This window comes from Sturnira hondurensis, unplaced genomic scaffold (assembly GCF_014824575.4).
Source record: "Sturnira hondurensis isolate 20B ecotype Veracruz unplaced genomic scaffold, ASM1482457v3 Scaffold0001812, whole genome shotgun sequence".
NCBI lineage: Eukaryota > Metazoa > Chordata > Mammalia > Chiroptera > Phyllostomidae > Sturnira > Sturnira hondurensis.
Genome location: NW_028074443.1, coordinates 877,461 through 894,364, shown reverse-complemented (window position 1 = coordinate 894,364; position 16,904 = coordinate 877,461). Strand labels below are relative to the sequence as shown.

At 38.3% G+C, this 16,904-nt stretch overlaps 1 protein-coding gene across 1 annotated transcript in view; it reads right to left on the bottom strand.

Moving 5' to 3' along the window:
• Window positions 1-15,564, bottom strand: part of LURAP1L (leucine rich adaptor protein 1 like) — a 48,096-nt gene extending 32,532 nt beyond the window's left edge. Inside the window, exon 1 of the mRNA XM_037031203.1 lies at window positions 14,554-15,564. Coding sequence (XP_036887098.1) covers window positions 14,554-14,859 — 306 coding nt within the window. The 5' untranslated portion in view covers window positions 14,860-15,564. The remainder of the gene's footprint in view (window positions 1-14,553) is intronic.
• Window positions 15,565-16,904: the final 1,340 nt, after the last annotated feature.

Here is a 16,904-nt window from a genome sequence, read left to right as displayed (position 1 = left end):
TACTCGGGCACTAGGCATTTCAGGTGTCACTTCTGTGCAGGGACGCTCAAGGCTAAATTTAGCTACTCTGATATAGTATGTGCAGGATAAGAAGTTATTGTACATGTAGCCATGCCCCTTCTCATATGAAATAGAATAAAAGGATGAAAGAGAAAAATGGGTAGTAGGGACAATTCTAATCTCATCTTTTACTATAAGCATTAAAGAGCGAAGCCATTAATCAAATGGGAAGGACAGAGAAACTAATGCTTAAGAGCTCTTACTGTTTAGCCGGCAGAACCCCAGCTATTTCACACACATTAAACTCATTATGTGCTTAAAGACACTTAGCTGGCAAAAGGCAGGGCTGTAATTCCTTCATTTCAGCTCTACCAGGTGCTAAAGCACATATTCTTTTATTTTTTATTGGTATTTTTAAAATTCTACCTGTGATTTTTTTTATCAAAATACAATATATACTAGGTATTGAGAAATTAGATAAAACAAGAGTTCAACAGAAAAACAAAATGTAAGCCCTGGCTGGTGTAGCTCAGTGGATAGAGCACGGGCCTGTGAAGCAAAGGGTCACTGGTTCAATTCCCAGTCAGGGCACACACCTGGGTTGCAGGCCAGGTCCTCAGTAGGGGGAGTGTGAGAGGTAACCACACACTGATGTTTCTCTCCCACTCTTTCTCCTTCCCTTCCCCTCTCTAAAAATAAATAAATAAAAATATTTTTTTAAAGAGAAAAACAAAATGTATCACTGATAACCCCACCATCCGATGATACCACTACTGTGAATATTATAGGATATTTTATTTCCAGCCTTTTGCTCTAATCATATTATATCTGCAACTATTTTCTCTCTTCCATAAATAATTTTACAACATAATTTAATAGCTAAACAAATTTCTAGCATACATATATAAGGAATTTACCTAACATTATTAGGCATTTCGATTATTTCCATTTTTCAATCATGCATAATACCAAAGGAAACAGATTATATTTTTTGTACAAATTCATCATTATTTCTTTAGGGTAAGCACATTTCTATATTTATCCTGAGTACTCCTGGCACCAGAAATGCTACATGAAAGGGTATTTTTTTCTTTGTTAAACATAGTGTGAAGTTGATCTCGAAAGGTGCCTTAAACACGCACACTTCCGGCCGCAGTGCAGCAGATCGCTCATTTCTCTCCGCCCTCGCCGGGACATGGCATTGCCCTTCTTTTCTCATTTTGCAAGAAAGGCAGGGAAGTCTTTTATTTCAGTCATGCACACATAAACCCAGGTGGAACTTATTGAGCTTTCACTGTATTTTATACTCGAGAGCTTCTATTTTAAGTTATAAATCCATCGCTTGTAGACACACATGCTAGAGCATTGTTTTCCCCATGCTGAATGATTCTAGACTTTGTCTTTTGATGAACAACTGGAATTTCCAGTTAATAAATACAACGCACAGAGGTGTCTGAAAATGGAATATTCTGTTTTGCGAGCCAGTGAAGTATCCCATTACCGAATAAGTTCAAGCAAAAAAAAAAAAAAAAGGACAAATAGCTGACTAGGATGCTCGCGGGTATAGATGATCTCTATTGTTTCTTCTTCCCTGAAGGTTCCAAATGATGCTATCTTCTTGTTCTAGAGATTATTGACTCTGTATGTTTTCCTTATCAGTTAGAATATTTTTATACAAGAATAGTGATTCTCTCTGACTGATGTGCTTTCTCAGTAATCTATCTAAAGTGGCAACACTGTAAATTGTGCTTTGGAGCAGTATTAGTATCAGTATAATCAACACCAGAGTGTTTGCTCATCTAGAAAATTAGCTGAAACCTGAGCTCCTGATAGTCTCAATTTGAAAATTATACATGTGTGTACATCCACAAATGTATGTCTATAATTATAATTATAGCTAAAGCATATAAGAAACGGTAGGTATGTTTTCATATGCTCAGAAAATTTCTAGAATACATAAAAATATTACTCTTAGTCATTGTCTCTAAGGAGTAGAAACTGGGTAAAGGGATGTGGGGAACTTTTATTTTTCACTTAAATCCTTTAATATTGTTTGCATGTTTCAATAACTGCATGTATCATTTTAATAATAATTTTAAGATTTTATAAAACTTAAAAAAACCCTGAACACAAAGTTACATTCACACCAATGAAAAGCCAGTAGTAGGTATTTAAAATTAAATTGTCAGCAAAGAGTCTATAGATCTCTTGATTGAGCAGCCTTAAAAGTTGGACTTTATCAACATTAGGAGAGAATTTTCTTCTTAATTTTGGTCTCAAGCTTTGGTTGGTTGGCATCAAAACAACAAATCAATGTAGACAAGTATAATGTTTTTTACAAAACAAAAACAAAAACAGGGAAACTGTCAGAATAATAAATTACCTAGTTGTGACAGACATATCTCACCACTTAGGATATGGTCTTAAAATCTTTTAATGAGTATAATGAGGTAGGTATTACTATAGCAACAATTTTACCTTCTCCCCAAATTTATGGTATATTGAAAACTTAAATCCTAATTTAAAATATAGAGAAAAAAATCCATAATTTTAATTACAAACAAACAATCCTAATCATTTTAGTTTACGTAAAAAAGAAACCACAGCATCCACCAAATATTTTTTAAAACTTAAAAATTATTCAAGGAAAACAATGTGATGCTGATAGTAGAAGGGGAGATTCATGGGAGTGTAGTGTGGCCCCTAGAACTTAGAAAATCTGAAATCAATCCTAAAACATTGGAGGATTGAGAACTCACCAAAGACAGTCCAATATGCCTGACTCTAACTGATGGGGTTAACATTTTGAAGAACAAAGATGTGTCAGTTAGAATATTGGCTTCATGGCAAAGGACATGCTGGCAGACCCAACCAAGACAGTTATCTTGGCAGCTGCCCTGAAGTTGCCGAAAGAAGGGCTGGGTTCGGTGGTGCCAGGACATAACCCAATTCTAGCTTACTCTCGCCCTAACTCCTGGCTTTGCCAGCTTCTGGCTTTCCATGACATGGGCCTTCAGAGAGAAGGCTTATTAGTAATGTAGTTGTCGTTTTATACATCACTTCCTTGTAATAATCATGCTGAAGGCTATTAGTTCTTCAACTGAAGAGTCAAAAGTTCTGATTTCGTGTGATCTCTTGGAACAGAGCCTGTTTTTTTTGCAATGAGCATTCCAAAGTCTGAACACATGTAAGATCGACTGAGTCATGAAGACTGAGGTTGCACGAAATTCTCGAGCGGCCATTCTGCCTTCTCCGTGTGGCGCGGGTCACCTCCCCTTTGGATCCAACTTTTAGGGGTTTTATTACCATTGGTATCACCTGGAAAAACTCAACAAAAAGGTTATGTGCGAAAGGTATATGAATAAGGAGAGGCATGTTTTAATGTGAAGACTTAGCTATTATTTCTTCAATGGAAGAATGAAATGTTTGAAGTCAGAAATCTATATATGGAATTTACTTTCTAAAACATTTGAATAATAACCTACAATAAAAAGTGAAGTAATTACTTTTTACTTAAATTAGTAACCCTTTGAGGTTTACATAAGAGAAGTGACAAAATAAGATAAAAATTAACTAGATAAACATTTCTTAAGCTCGTTCAGGAATCTGTTTATATTTCCTAACACCTCAAAGTACATACATCAGAAGTGGGTGAGGGTGAGAATGAAATGACATACTCTATAAAAACTGTTCACAGTAGTCATTGGTATTTTCTTATCATCCAATAAATGTCAGATAATATAATAAAATTTATCATGTAGAACAAAGAAACTGAAATCTTAATACATCAAAATTACATAAATGTATATATCTACATCTACGTATCTATCTTTCTATCTATCTATCTGCAGGCAAAGACATAGAAAAAGACCAGAGAGGACTCACACCAGATTGTCAGCAGTGCTTTCCTTTGGGGTCTAGAGTAATACGGGGGAGATAGAGTACCGGGACTGGGTGAAGTAGAACTTTTGTTTTTCTTTTCACAATAGCCTGTATTTCTAGAAGTCTTATAGTGAAAAAACCTATCTTAAGTTTTTTAAAAGGAAATCTTTTCTTTAAAGAAATACCAAAAGATCCATTGGTAGATGTGTGTAAAACTGTTCATTCACAATAAATGGGCACATTTCATGGTACTTAGATATAGTATGATTTCTGAGTAATTTGGACCTACCCCATGGCCAGGCTCACAGAGATTCTGGTTCGAATAAATGGCTGAGAAACCACTTACAGTGATTTACTCAAGGTACTTAACTCCTGTGAACCAGTTATCTCATCTATAAAGTGAGCATAATTATAGCTACATATAAACATCCAGCACACATCCCCTTTTTAGAAAGATAAATTATTAGGTTTTATTTTGAAGACTCAGACTCTGCCATTTTTGAAGTACAAGTTTGAACATATAATCTTTTTATCTTGTAAATTCTATAAACACAGTTTACATTGAGCACAATTTGGACCAGTGTGTTAAGCACACATCTGGGAAGTCATGCAACGGGTCAGCATTCCCAGTTTCTAATTCTTTTGGTGAGTGTTCTAAGATTCAAGCTTTATCCTGAACAGAGTCTCTCAGGGAACTAAAATGGCACCAATGGTAAGCTTTAAAACTGTAAGTCATGAGTGCATTTTAGCTCTGCTACAAAACTGTGAGCTTTGAACTGGTCGGGGCAGAGAATTTATCACTAGCAGCTCTTGTAAATTCAAACTATTTATGAAGGTCTTGGTGATAGTGGCAAAAACAAAGAAAGGGCACAATCGCTGGNTAGATATAGTATGATTTCTGAGTAATTTGGACCTACCCCATGGCCAGGCTCACAGAGATTCTGGTTTGAATAAATGGCTGAGAAACCACTTACAGTGATTTACTCAAGGTACTTAACTCCTGTGAACCAGTTATCTCATCTATAAAGTGAGCATAATTACAGCTACATATAAACATCCAGCACACATCCCCTTTTTAGAAAGATAAATTATTAGGTTTTATTTTGAAGACTCAGACTCTGCCATTTTTGAAGTACAAGTTTGAACATATAATCTTTTTATCTTGTAAATTCTATAAACACAGTTTACATTGAGCACAATTTGGACCAGTGTGTTAAGCACACATCTGGGAAGTCATGCAACGGGTCAGCATTCCCAGTTTCTAATTCTTTTTGTGAGTGTTCTAAGATTCAAGCTTTATCCTGAACAGAGTCTCTCAGGGAACTAAAATGGTACCAATGGTAAGCTTTAAAAATGTAAGTCATGAGTGCATTTTAGCTCTGCTACAAAACTGTGAGCTTTGAACTGGTTAGGGCAGAGAATTTATCACTAGCAGCTCTTGTAAAGTCAAACTATTTATGAAGGTCTTGGTGATAGTGGCAAAAAAAGAGAAAGGGCACAATCGCTGGGAACCAGGTGCCTTCTTTTTTTAAATTTACTTAATTATTTTTCAAGTACAGTTTTCTGTCTGTTACTCCCAACCCATCCCACCTCCCCCCCCCTGTGCTCCCCCCTCCCATTTCCACCCTTCTCAGTTGTTGTCCATGTATCCTTTATGTATGTTCTTTTAAATCCCTCCCCTATTTCCCCTAAAATATCCTCCCCTCTCCCCTCTGGTCACTTTCAGCCTGTTCTCTATTTCTGTGTCTTTGGTTATATTTTGCTTGCTTGTTTGTTTTGTTGTTTAGCTTCCTGTTAAAGGTGAGATCATATGGTATTTGTCCTTCAACACCTGGTGACTTCTACATGTGTTCATCCAAACCTTAAGTGTTCCTGAGACAGATACTTGGCTTTAGTTCTTACTCCTCCTGGGAGAGCTTATGGTTAACAAACATACAGTTTAAATTATTTGATATTCTGAAATTCTGGAAGAAGAACAGAGACACACATTTAATCCTGGGTGTCCACACGAGCATGGCGGCACTCTCAAGCATGAAATGTAATTCCACATTCATAGTTAAAAGCTCAGATTCTGACCTCAGTCTAGCTCATCACCTTACTATCTTAAACATTAACAATAAACCTCAGTACTGTATGTACAAGATAGTTGCAAATATTATGTTTAGTTAACTCTACGGTTTCAGTGAGATAAAATGTTTAATAAAATGAAACATGAAATGTTTAACACAGTGCCTTGCACATAGAAAGATCTCATTATAAGTAACCAACTTATAATGAGTACCAATCTCAATTCCTCCAACTGCCTGGGCGACTAGAAATTAGGTTCTTTAATCTATCCTATTATACTTCGCTTGCAATGACGCTGGCAAAAGGCTCAGCATATTTTTTTGCTTTTGTATAGAAATGTGGTCTCTATAGAAGATCAAATAACATGGTAGTTGCTATGATCATCAGTTTGATAGAAGAGGTGCCTATACTTTGATCAGTTGCAAACCACATTACCCAATAGGTCCACTTGTGTAAGATCAACAGAACAGCCAAGTAATCGACCTAATAACTATTAACTGTCATCATCCTCACTGTTGAATGCCCATGTAATAGCTGGTTTTCTTATATCGTTTCATTGAATTTTGACGGTGCCTTAATAGAGATGCCTTTATCCCTGTGTGAACAAGAAAGTTGAGTTCCAGAATGGCTATAGAACTTGCTCAATTCCACATGCCGGTGTGTGAAAGAGCCCAGACTAGAATGAGGGACACTGAGAACTGGACAGGCCCTGCCCCCAGGGAAGAAGGACTAAAAGTCTCCACAGGGATAGGGTGTTGGGCTTTGACAGCCTGCTGAGCCCTGTTAGTTTGTGTCCTGACTTGCTCTGGACGTGACTGGAATCCCAGCTTGTCTGATTCCAAAGCCTGGGAAGTTTCCACCAAACCAGAGGCCCACCATTGGAGTAGTGAATAAACATCCTTCAAAGAAGAACAAAAAAACATGTCCTTCAAAGAAACAAACAATCACAGATTCTCAGGGACTCCCAAAACTGCACACATAAATCCCAGTTTCAGAAGTAGCATCTTAAAAACTAAAGTGTTGGTATGTGAAAGGTTTTTAATCATGAGTCATCATTATAAAATGGTAAAGTGTGTTTTTTATGTTATCACTGAAGAGAACATAATCGATGTTAAAATATGAATAAAATGTGGTCTCTCAAGGTCAGGGCAGTTTATTTATATAACTTGAATAAAAATGGAAGGTACTTCTTTTTTGTCAGAATATGTTCCTCAAGTGGGTACCAGTCATTCAACATACATTCCTAGGGACAGGGCTGGACTCGTCAGTTTTTGAAATGCCTCTGTTTTCAAGTTATGTCTAAATCCTTTAAATTCTGTGCATGTAACATTACTATCTTTCTCTGCACTGTTCTCAGTTTTGAGCCAGTGTGTAAGGAAACATGTTTCAACAAGATTTATTTATTACATTAAGGAAGTATAATAACACTCTCTGCACAAAATGACAGAAGAAACTACTGTTAGGAATCAGATTTCCTCATCTCCTTTATGTCTTTATCCCTAATATTAATCAAGCCTTTAATCTGCATAGTTATTAGCACTTTTAATTCCCTGTACAAGGCATGTCTGCCGTGAGAAATTTCCAGAGCTTCATCTGTTAGTCTCAACATTCATGTCTGGTCTCCACTGTGGCATCACCACACCTGCTGACGTATTTGTTTGTAATTTTTCTTTGGCCAAATTGCAGCACCAGTTTATCTTCCCAGCTATCTTGTGAACTCACGGAGGAGGGTTCCTTCTATTTAACAGCTTCTCAATTATATACCTAAGGGTTTTCCTTAAGTTTATGTCCAACTTAAAAATAACTAAATCTCGTAGCCTACTTTGAAGTGTATCTGAAGCAACTGTGAAGTTCCTTTAATGAAATTATCTATTTGTGAGGGAATACAAAATTATTTTTCTTTTTATTATAAGTAAGCTATCTAACATGGGCAAACATATTAAAAAGACCAGTAAAAGAAGGCATTGATACCATTTTGATTTATGTTCCAGTATCACTGAACACTTCATGTGTTCACATCTATGTGTTTTTGTGTCTAGCACTGGGTATTGCCTAGAAAACTTTATTAAAGCAAGAGCTGGTGCACTGGGTGAGGTATGTGAATGCTCTAACAGTAGTGACATATAAATAATTCATTTGAGATTGTATATACCTTAGTAGTAGTAGCTATTTAAGTAATTGCCAAAAATATGGAAATCAGGATACAATGTTTTCAAATTAGTTTTTATAATGACACTGCATTAATCATCCTGGCATAATGAAGAATTGACTAAAATCCAGAATACGGCATCCATGGGTAGTGTGTACTTCATTAAAAACTACACTCTGATTTTGTAAATGGTAATTTACAGGCAAATGTGGAAGAGTGCATTAAACTTCTTCTAGTGCCAGTTTCCAATTCTTTAGTAATTGCCTTTATAAACTTATGTATTTCTAATTTCTTTCAGAATAAGTTAATGAAAATAATTTTCACTCTCAAACTAGGGGTATTACCTGGACATATTGAGATAACTATAAAACCCTTTGAACATATTGTAAAAGTACAATATAAAATTTATCACTAAGAAGTAGAATGCAGGTTTTGACAGAGATTATTGATATTATTGGAAAAATATGTTGGATATTATAAGATATTCTAAAACTGAGAGTTAATACTATTTGATAAGTAATGCTTAAAGTCTTACTCTTAAAATTTTGCAAAAGAAGTCTTTGTGTGGACTGTGGGATGAAAACTTCAACAAGACAGAACGTTTGATGACTGACTCCTTAAAGTATGCATTTTGTTTTATATACCCAAGGTCTTGAGGCATGCCTGGTACAGAGGAGGCACTCAATAAATAGTTGTTTTTTTACTGAATGAACGCCTATCTGAAACAACCCCTGACATGTATCCTGAGAGATTCTTTTTGTTGCTCCCTTAGTACTTTAGGGGACAAGGAGATATCACAGATTTATAAAACTATACTTACTTTGAAGGGAAATCATTGGGATGCATACGGGATTGAGTAAAAGCCACAGTGTATGGATTCAGATAATTTGATGTTGTGATTCTGTTCACTAATTAGCTGTGTGACCTCATTTGTAAAATGTCAAAGAAAATAATTCCTCTTCCCCAGTATTGCCTTAGGCTCCAGTGATATGACAGACACTAAAACTCTCTGTGAACTGAGAAGTAGAGAACATATATCACTGGGCAGACTTTGTACAAGACGTCTGAAATCTACTTCCAATTACATTATATATTTCCTACATGCACCTCTTTATTTGCTTATTGTATTGTCAAATTTCCATATCTCTAAATTCAAAATAAAAGTACTTTACACATTGGGACGATTTGCTCTTTCCCCAAAGCATCCTGATAGTTACCTTTAATTGGCCTATTTACCAACTATATTCCTGAAAATTTTCTTTTCCATCATTTTCCTTCCTACAGCCTTTATTAATAAGAGTTTTGACATTAAGGAATTTGACCTCAAAAAGTTTCTCTCCACCTCTTCAATTTCTTTCAAATTTCTTTCACTACATGAACATTTCACAGACCTCTAAGTGCATGGATTATAACATTGGCAGACAAGAGTTAAAGAAATTATTCATAAAAGCATGAAAGGAGATAAGAGAGACAAAGATAAAGTCATGTGTATGTAAAAATCCCTAAGTGCTGAGACTACTTTTTCAATTCTATGTTGTACTGTGTCAGTGGTATATGCATCCATTCTAATAGAAAAAGAAAGAAGGCTGATTTCTGGAAGTATCTAGAAAGCCATGTGCGTGGTTAAGGTGTTTCTTAGGAAGGAGATCTGAGGACAAGACCAAAGCCTGGTAATTCTAGGCTATCCGCAAGAAAAATCTTTGAACAACTCGAAACAATGAGCATGCAATATGGGGTCATGCATAATACCACCAAGGTTAACCCAGTGCTCATGGTGGAGGGTACACAAGAACATAAAATCATGATTAAGAGGTCACAGCTCAACTGTGAGACTTTTTACATGGAGACGCTAGTGAGAGATAACAAGAACTGCGTTTGTGTGGTGTTTATAACAAAACTGCCAAGTCTACATCACAACAGATCTGTTGCTTTGCAGTTATACTGAAGCTGGGGTTTTCAGCACCCACAGAGTTATGTTAAGATGAGGAGAAACTCTCTCACTGGCAAGTGAATGTCCCTATTGTCAGTCCTTTTCTCTAAACTCTCACAGCCAATGCTATCATTTGCTCAATGGAGATCTTTACTGATGTACAAAGTTGAACACGAAACATCTGTTCTGGCATGAGTTTCCTAAGTGCACAGATACTGATGCTTCACATAGAAAATATAAAGAATAGTCAATTTGGCAATCTGCCTCTGCTGTTACTGTTTCTATTTGCTTTTTAAAATGTATTTATTAATATACCATCATCATTATACACAGCAAGGTCTAGTTGGGGGAAGTAGATTTGTATTAACTCTATGAGACATTTTCATTTAGAAAAATAGATATATCTAGAAAGTGCTGAAGAGGAACAGAATACGTGACCCCTATATATGCCACTTTGGAATGTAGATTATTTTGACCTTATGACCAGCAGGCTCAACAAAAATTTTTACCTAACTGCCCAAAAGAATTTAGATCGGAGGACTGGTTCAGAGACAGTTATTCCAGACATAACTTTTATCTGAATTACATCTCATCATAAGGTAGGCAAACACATAATCACAAAACATCTGCTCGTCCTACTGTCCTTTGAATTACCTCTCTCCCCTTTGAAGCCCTCAGTCCTATTCGATTACTTTTCTTTTTATTTAATCTTTATTGTATTTTTTCCATTACACACTGGCCCCTTAGACCTCCCACCCCTCAGCAATTACCACACTGTTGTCCACATCCATGAGCCCTTCCCCATTGCTTTTCTCAGGATGGCAAATAAGCCTCAACTGCCTACATTGCCCACATGTCTCACATTCTAATGGGGCTACCGTACATATGAAATTACATTTGTTTTTCTCCTGTCTTATGTAGACTTGATTGTTAGGCCAGCCAACGAACCAAGAAGATCAGAAGAAAATTTTCCTCTTCAGTAGTGTCTTTAGTTGATAATAACCAGATTTTTTAACCCTACAGAGTTCTAGAACACACTTGAGTTGATATACTACAAATAATAAATGGCAAATGAGCACAAGAAATTTGAGAGCCCTAAATAAACAGGAGCCTTGACTTTTTCATGTTGTATTTTCATCAGCCCATTAATTACCAGGTATAATAAATGCTTAATAAAAACATACTGAATAATTGGTATGTATAACCTACGTATCTGGCTAGTGAAACATACAAAATCATTTGCATTACATTGATGTATGAATATACACACACAGATATATTTTCACACACACATCTATATATTTTTTAAACATCTGGGCATTCCAAGTAGGAAGAAAACCAATACTTGAGATGTAAAAGCCATAGACTGACTTCAAAGATCTTCAGTGAGGTTTTCTTTCCCTTCTCCTTTTTTTAAAATTTATGTAAATTCTTGTTCAAGTACAGTTTTCTGACTTTTACTTCCATCCCAGCCCACCTCTCTACTGCTCCCCATGTCCCTCCCATTTCCACCCCCCTTAGTTTTTGTCCATGTGTCCTTTATACTTGTTCCTGTAAACCCTTCCCCTTTTCTCCTGAAATTCCTTCCTTTCTTCCCTCTGGTCACTGTCAGCCTGTTCTCTATTTCAGTGTCTTTGGTTATATTTTGCTTGCTTGTTTGTTTTGCTGTTTAGATTCCTGTTAAAGGTGAGGTCATAAGGTATTTGTCTTTCACTGCCTGCCTTATTTCACTCAGCATAATGCTTTCCAGTTTCATTTATGCTGTTGCAAAGGGTAGGAGCTCCTTCTTTCTTTCTGCTGCATAGAATTCCATTGTGTAAATGTACCATAGTTTTTTAATCCATTCATTTACTGATGGGCACCAAGGTTGTTTCCAGCACTTGACTATTATAAATCCTGCTGCTTTGAACATTGGGGTGCATAGATTCTTTTGGATTCGTGTTTCAGAGTTCTTAGGATATAATCCTAGCAGTGGAATTGCTGGTTCAAAGGGCAGGTCCAGTTTTAGTTTTCTGAGAAAATTCCGTACTGTTTTCCATTGTGGCTGTACCAGTCTGCAATCCCACCAACAGTGAACTAGGATCCCCTTTTCTCCACATCCTCTCCAACACTTGTTGTTTGTTGGTTTGTTTTTGATAGCCATTCTGACTAGTGTAAAGTGCTATCTCATTGTGGTTTTAAAGGCCACTGTAATCAAAACAGCCTGGTACTGGAATAAAAACAGGCACATGAACCAGTGGAACAGAACAGAAAGCCCAGAAATAAACCCAACTCTCTATAGTCAATCAATATTTGACAAAGGGGCAGCAACATAAAATGGAGTAAAAACAGCCTCTTCAACAAACGGTGTTAGGCAAACTAGACAGCTATGTGCAAAAAAATGAAACTCGAGCACCAACTTATACCATATACAAAATAAATTCAAGGTGGATAAAATATTTAAATATAAGTCATGACACCATTAAAGTCCTAGAGGAGAACATAGGGAAGACAATCTCAGGTATTTCATGCAGCAACATTTTTACTGATATGTCCCCTAGAGCAAGGGACATAAAGGAAAGAATAAACAAATGGGATCTCATCAAAATAAAAAGCTTCTGCATGGTTAAGGAAAACAGTATTAAAAAGAGAACCAACTGTATGGGAAAACATATTTGTCAATGATACCTCAGACAAGGGTTTAATCTCCAAAATATACACAGAACTTACATGACTCCACTCTAAGAAGACAAGCAACCCAATTAAAAAATGGGCAAAGCACTTGAACAGACACTTTTCCAAGGAGGACACACAGAGGATCCAGGGACACATGAAAAGATGCTCAATATCGCTAGCTATCACAGAGGTTTTTAGAATAATACCCTAGCAGGAGTGTCCAACCTTTTGGACTCTCTGGGGCACACTGGAAGAAGAGTTGTCTTGGGCCACACATTAAATACACAAACACTAATGAAAACTGATGAGCAAAAAAGAAAAAGGTTTTAAGTAAACATGATTTTGGGTCGGGTGCATTCATAGCCATCCTGGACTGCATGCAGCTGGCCTGTGGGTTGGACACCCCTGCTAGAGCCTTCATGTGGATAGTGTGGTGAAAATTCTTAACATAGGACATGATCTTGAAAACTGGATCTTTGCACTAATATGTTTGACAATTACTTTATTTTTTCTTTTATGGAAAATCAATCTTTTCTATTGTGGGGTAGTGCTTTCTGTGTTTTTTTTTAAGATTTTATTTATTTATTTACTTTTAGAGGGGAAGGGGAGAGGGAGAGAAACATCAATGTATGGTTGCCTTTTGTACGTCCCCTGCTGGCAGTTGGCCTGCAGGAACCCGGCCTGCAACCCAGGCATGTGCCCTGACTGGGAATTGAACCACGATCCTCTGGTTCGCAGGCCTGTGCTCAATCCACTGAGCTACACCAGCCAGGGCCCAATTACTTTATGCTGTGAAATTTGTTCCCTCCTGAGTGTTCCAACTACAGAGAGGATGGAAAACACCTCCTTACTATTTTTTAATGCAAAGCTCCAGTACACAGCATCATTTAGGTAGAAAAATCCTTTTCACCATGCTTTGAGAAGACCCCTATTTCAACTTTCCTCCTCTCTTAGCTAGTAGAAAATACTTGTGTATTTGTAGTCATTTTCTTCAAAAGATTCAGGTAGGAATCATTCCCTCCCACCAGTTGATTGTACAAATGAACTGAAGTCCGCAGAGAAGTGACTTGCATAAGAGCTTATGGCAAGTAACTATATGTAAGCACACCTGGAGGATGTAATATTCTGACTCCTTATGAGTCCCATCCTCCCCTTCATAGGCTAACATTTGCAAACAGCACAGAAAACAATTGCAGAATGAGGGCTGAGTGGGAAGGGCAGGAAGTGGTAATTAGCAAATCCCTGGGCCTGGGGATCACCTGCTCTCTTGGATCAAAACAGTGCAACACGCTATTTGTAAGAACATCAAGGAAGAGTGGGTCGTTGTTTTTCCAGAACCAGCTGTGGAGAATCAGCTCTGGCCTTTGAACAGCTGCTGCACCAAAGGGCGGAGGCCATAGAGGTGGAAGAAAAGTGAGCAAGGCAGGCTGCAGGCACCCCGCCACCACCTCTCGGTAAACCAGGAAGTGTTTTTGCATTAAGTGCAAGGCTTGAGCAACCTTTTCAACTGAAAGTGTGAATGGCTCATAGCAGCCCCCAGATGTGTGTAGAAACTGCAAATCCTCAGGGGACTGGTGCCCAGGAGGCTGTGGGCTAGACCCTAAGTGGTCAGAGCCTGGGAGTGCCCAGTCCGCTCTATCAGAAAGTACACAGAACACAGAAGGCTCTGCTATCTTAGCGAACCGTGAAGGGACAAAGTCCGGGGTAAACAAGACTCTCTGCTGCCCCTGCATGCTCTTCTACCCCTGATTTCCCACACTCCGAGCACCTTCACCTGGCAGCGTAATCCACCCTGTCTCCCAGGCCCCATTATCCAATCGCTGCAGCATGACCCGAGCTCACACTCCCACCACTGGCGCACCTCACTCACCATCTCTTTCCTGAGGAGGTGAAGCTTGGTTTCCAGCCTCTCCAAGGCGGTGGAGTGGCTACGTCTTCGTGGGGAGCTTGAGGTTGGGGAAGATGACGAGGAGGACGACAAGGAGGGAGGGAAGCTGCTGCTGCTGCTATCGCTACTGCAGCCACCGCCACTGCCGCTGCTCCCCCCGCAGGGGTCCCTGTCTTTTTCCTGGGGAACCAGCTCCTCCCCACGGAGCGAGCGCACTAGGCTCTCCGGTACTTTGCGTCCCAGCTTCAGCTCGATGTCTCTGAGGTCTGGCAGCGCCCCGTCTTCCATGACTTTTCAAGAACTATGATAATGGTAGTAAAACGTTGCAGATGAGAGGCAGCAGCGGCCTCCAAGTCTGCCGTGAGGCCAGCAGACCCCTCCTGCTGCACAAGTCTCTATCCTCGGCTCATCTAGTGCGCCATCCACTCCATAACCGCCTTTGCTGTATCAGCCCTGCAGTCTGCACAGGACTCCGCAGGTCCCAGGCGCCGTTCCCTGGTCGCTGTAACTCCTCTCTCACCGAGATTATAGAGACCAATTCATACTCATCCTTTTTGGTTACTCCACTGCAAAGTTGAGTTAATTGGTCTTGCAGAGAGGGAGAGCATGCAAGTACCACAAACCAAAAGAAAATAGAGGAAAATGAAGTCTGTTTTAGCTTTATGGGGGGAAAATCACATTATAAAACTGTCCGTCACATCCCCGCGCCATTCACTGACTGCCCATCTGGTACCATGCGACACGATAATGATGTGGCCATGCTCCAGCGTCGTTTCATTTTCCAGCCATAAATCTCCAAGCTTTCGAAGTATCGTTAGAAATAATCTCTGGTCTGGGATGGAGGAGGATGGTCGGGTGCATGGACGCACAAAAAGCAGATAGTTTAGCAGGAGCTTACCGGCGTTCTCCATGCAGCAGAAATACCAGTCTTGCCATTTAGGCTGTTTGATCCCAGTCGTTGTGTTCTGGCGAGTCTCCGAAACTTTAAACTCTGCTGGCAGGTGGACCAAACCAGGGCCAACCCCTGTACCGTATATCATAGGCAAGAAGAGCAACAAATTTCCCCACCCCCTGCTACTAGTGGTAGTTTCAGAGTCCTATTTTAGTTGGGAGTTTCTAATACGTGTATTAGATTTTCAGTTTTTCTGGCGGAATTGCCTGGCACCTACAACAATGAACAAATATTAGAAGGAGATAAATTAGTTCAAATGTAGTGTGTCATTCCTCACCCCACCTCCCATATTCCTACGACAAAAATCTAGCTTTAGAATCCTTTCCTAATAATTTTATACTAATCAAAAGTGACTAGCAAGAATGTACAACCAAAATTAATGGTTTTACCAAGTGTAACACTGTGTTATTAGAAGCAGAAGTGAAGAACTGAATAGCCAGAATAATGTATGTGACTATGGATGAAAGCAGTGGATTTAAAAATGGGGAACTCGTTGAAATATTGTACTTTAATTTTGGAGGGAAAATATCAAGTGTGAGTAGTTTAAAACTTCTCTTTGATAACTTATCTATATTTTTCAACCAGTTAAAAGCATGCAATCTATTGATGTGAGATACTAGTTCTACCAAGTGAGTTGTTATGAACTATAATGGATCATAGGCTTGATTCAACATTGAATTTGTGCTAATAATCTTTAAATAGAGGACACTGTTTTCTACAGACTAAACCCTAATTTGGGGGTTCCATTGGAATGTTTTGAAATATGTCCTCTCTGTTTCTGGGACAAATAAGTATTTGTGTTCTTGGTCCTTCCAACCCTCCATTCCCAGAGACATCACTCAGGTTTTGTAGACATTTGTATGTTCATAGGCAGATGCATCTCAAAAGTTTGTTTTTAGCATAACCTCATCTACAAAGTCTAAGGATAGAAAACAGGCCTTCTGAATGAAATATTTCATGTCGGGGAGAGAGTTGAAGTTTTCTTGTCAATATATCAAATATTTGTATGTTTTTTCTCACTCAAAAAAGAAAGAAAGAAAATTGTTGTAAATTAAGTGGCCCATTTTAAACTTGGAACGATCATTTATGGAATCAAAGAGAGCAAGACTAAGTCTCAACTAACTGATAAAACTATATGCTTTTTACTTGGAAAACCAAAGCTCAGTGGGTAAGAATTGCACTGTGGCACGTAATTATGGAAGGCTTGCATCTCAGTCACGAAGGGTTTTTTTGTTTGTTTTTTAACTATAAAGCCCTTACAAATTTTAGTGTAAAGCTGGCTGAGTAGAGTAGCTTATAAAGGCAATATGTACCTTGAACCTCAGCAATAAATCTTTATTTTCAAATTACGATCTATCTCATCTACAAAAAAGGAGTATGT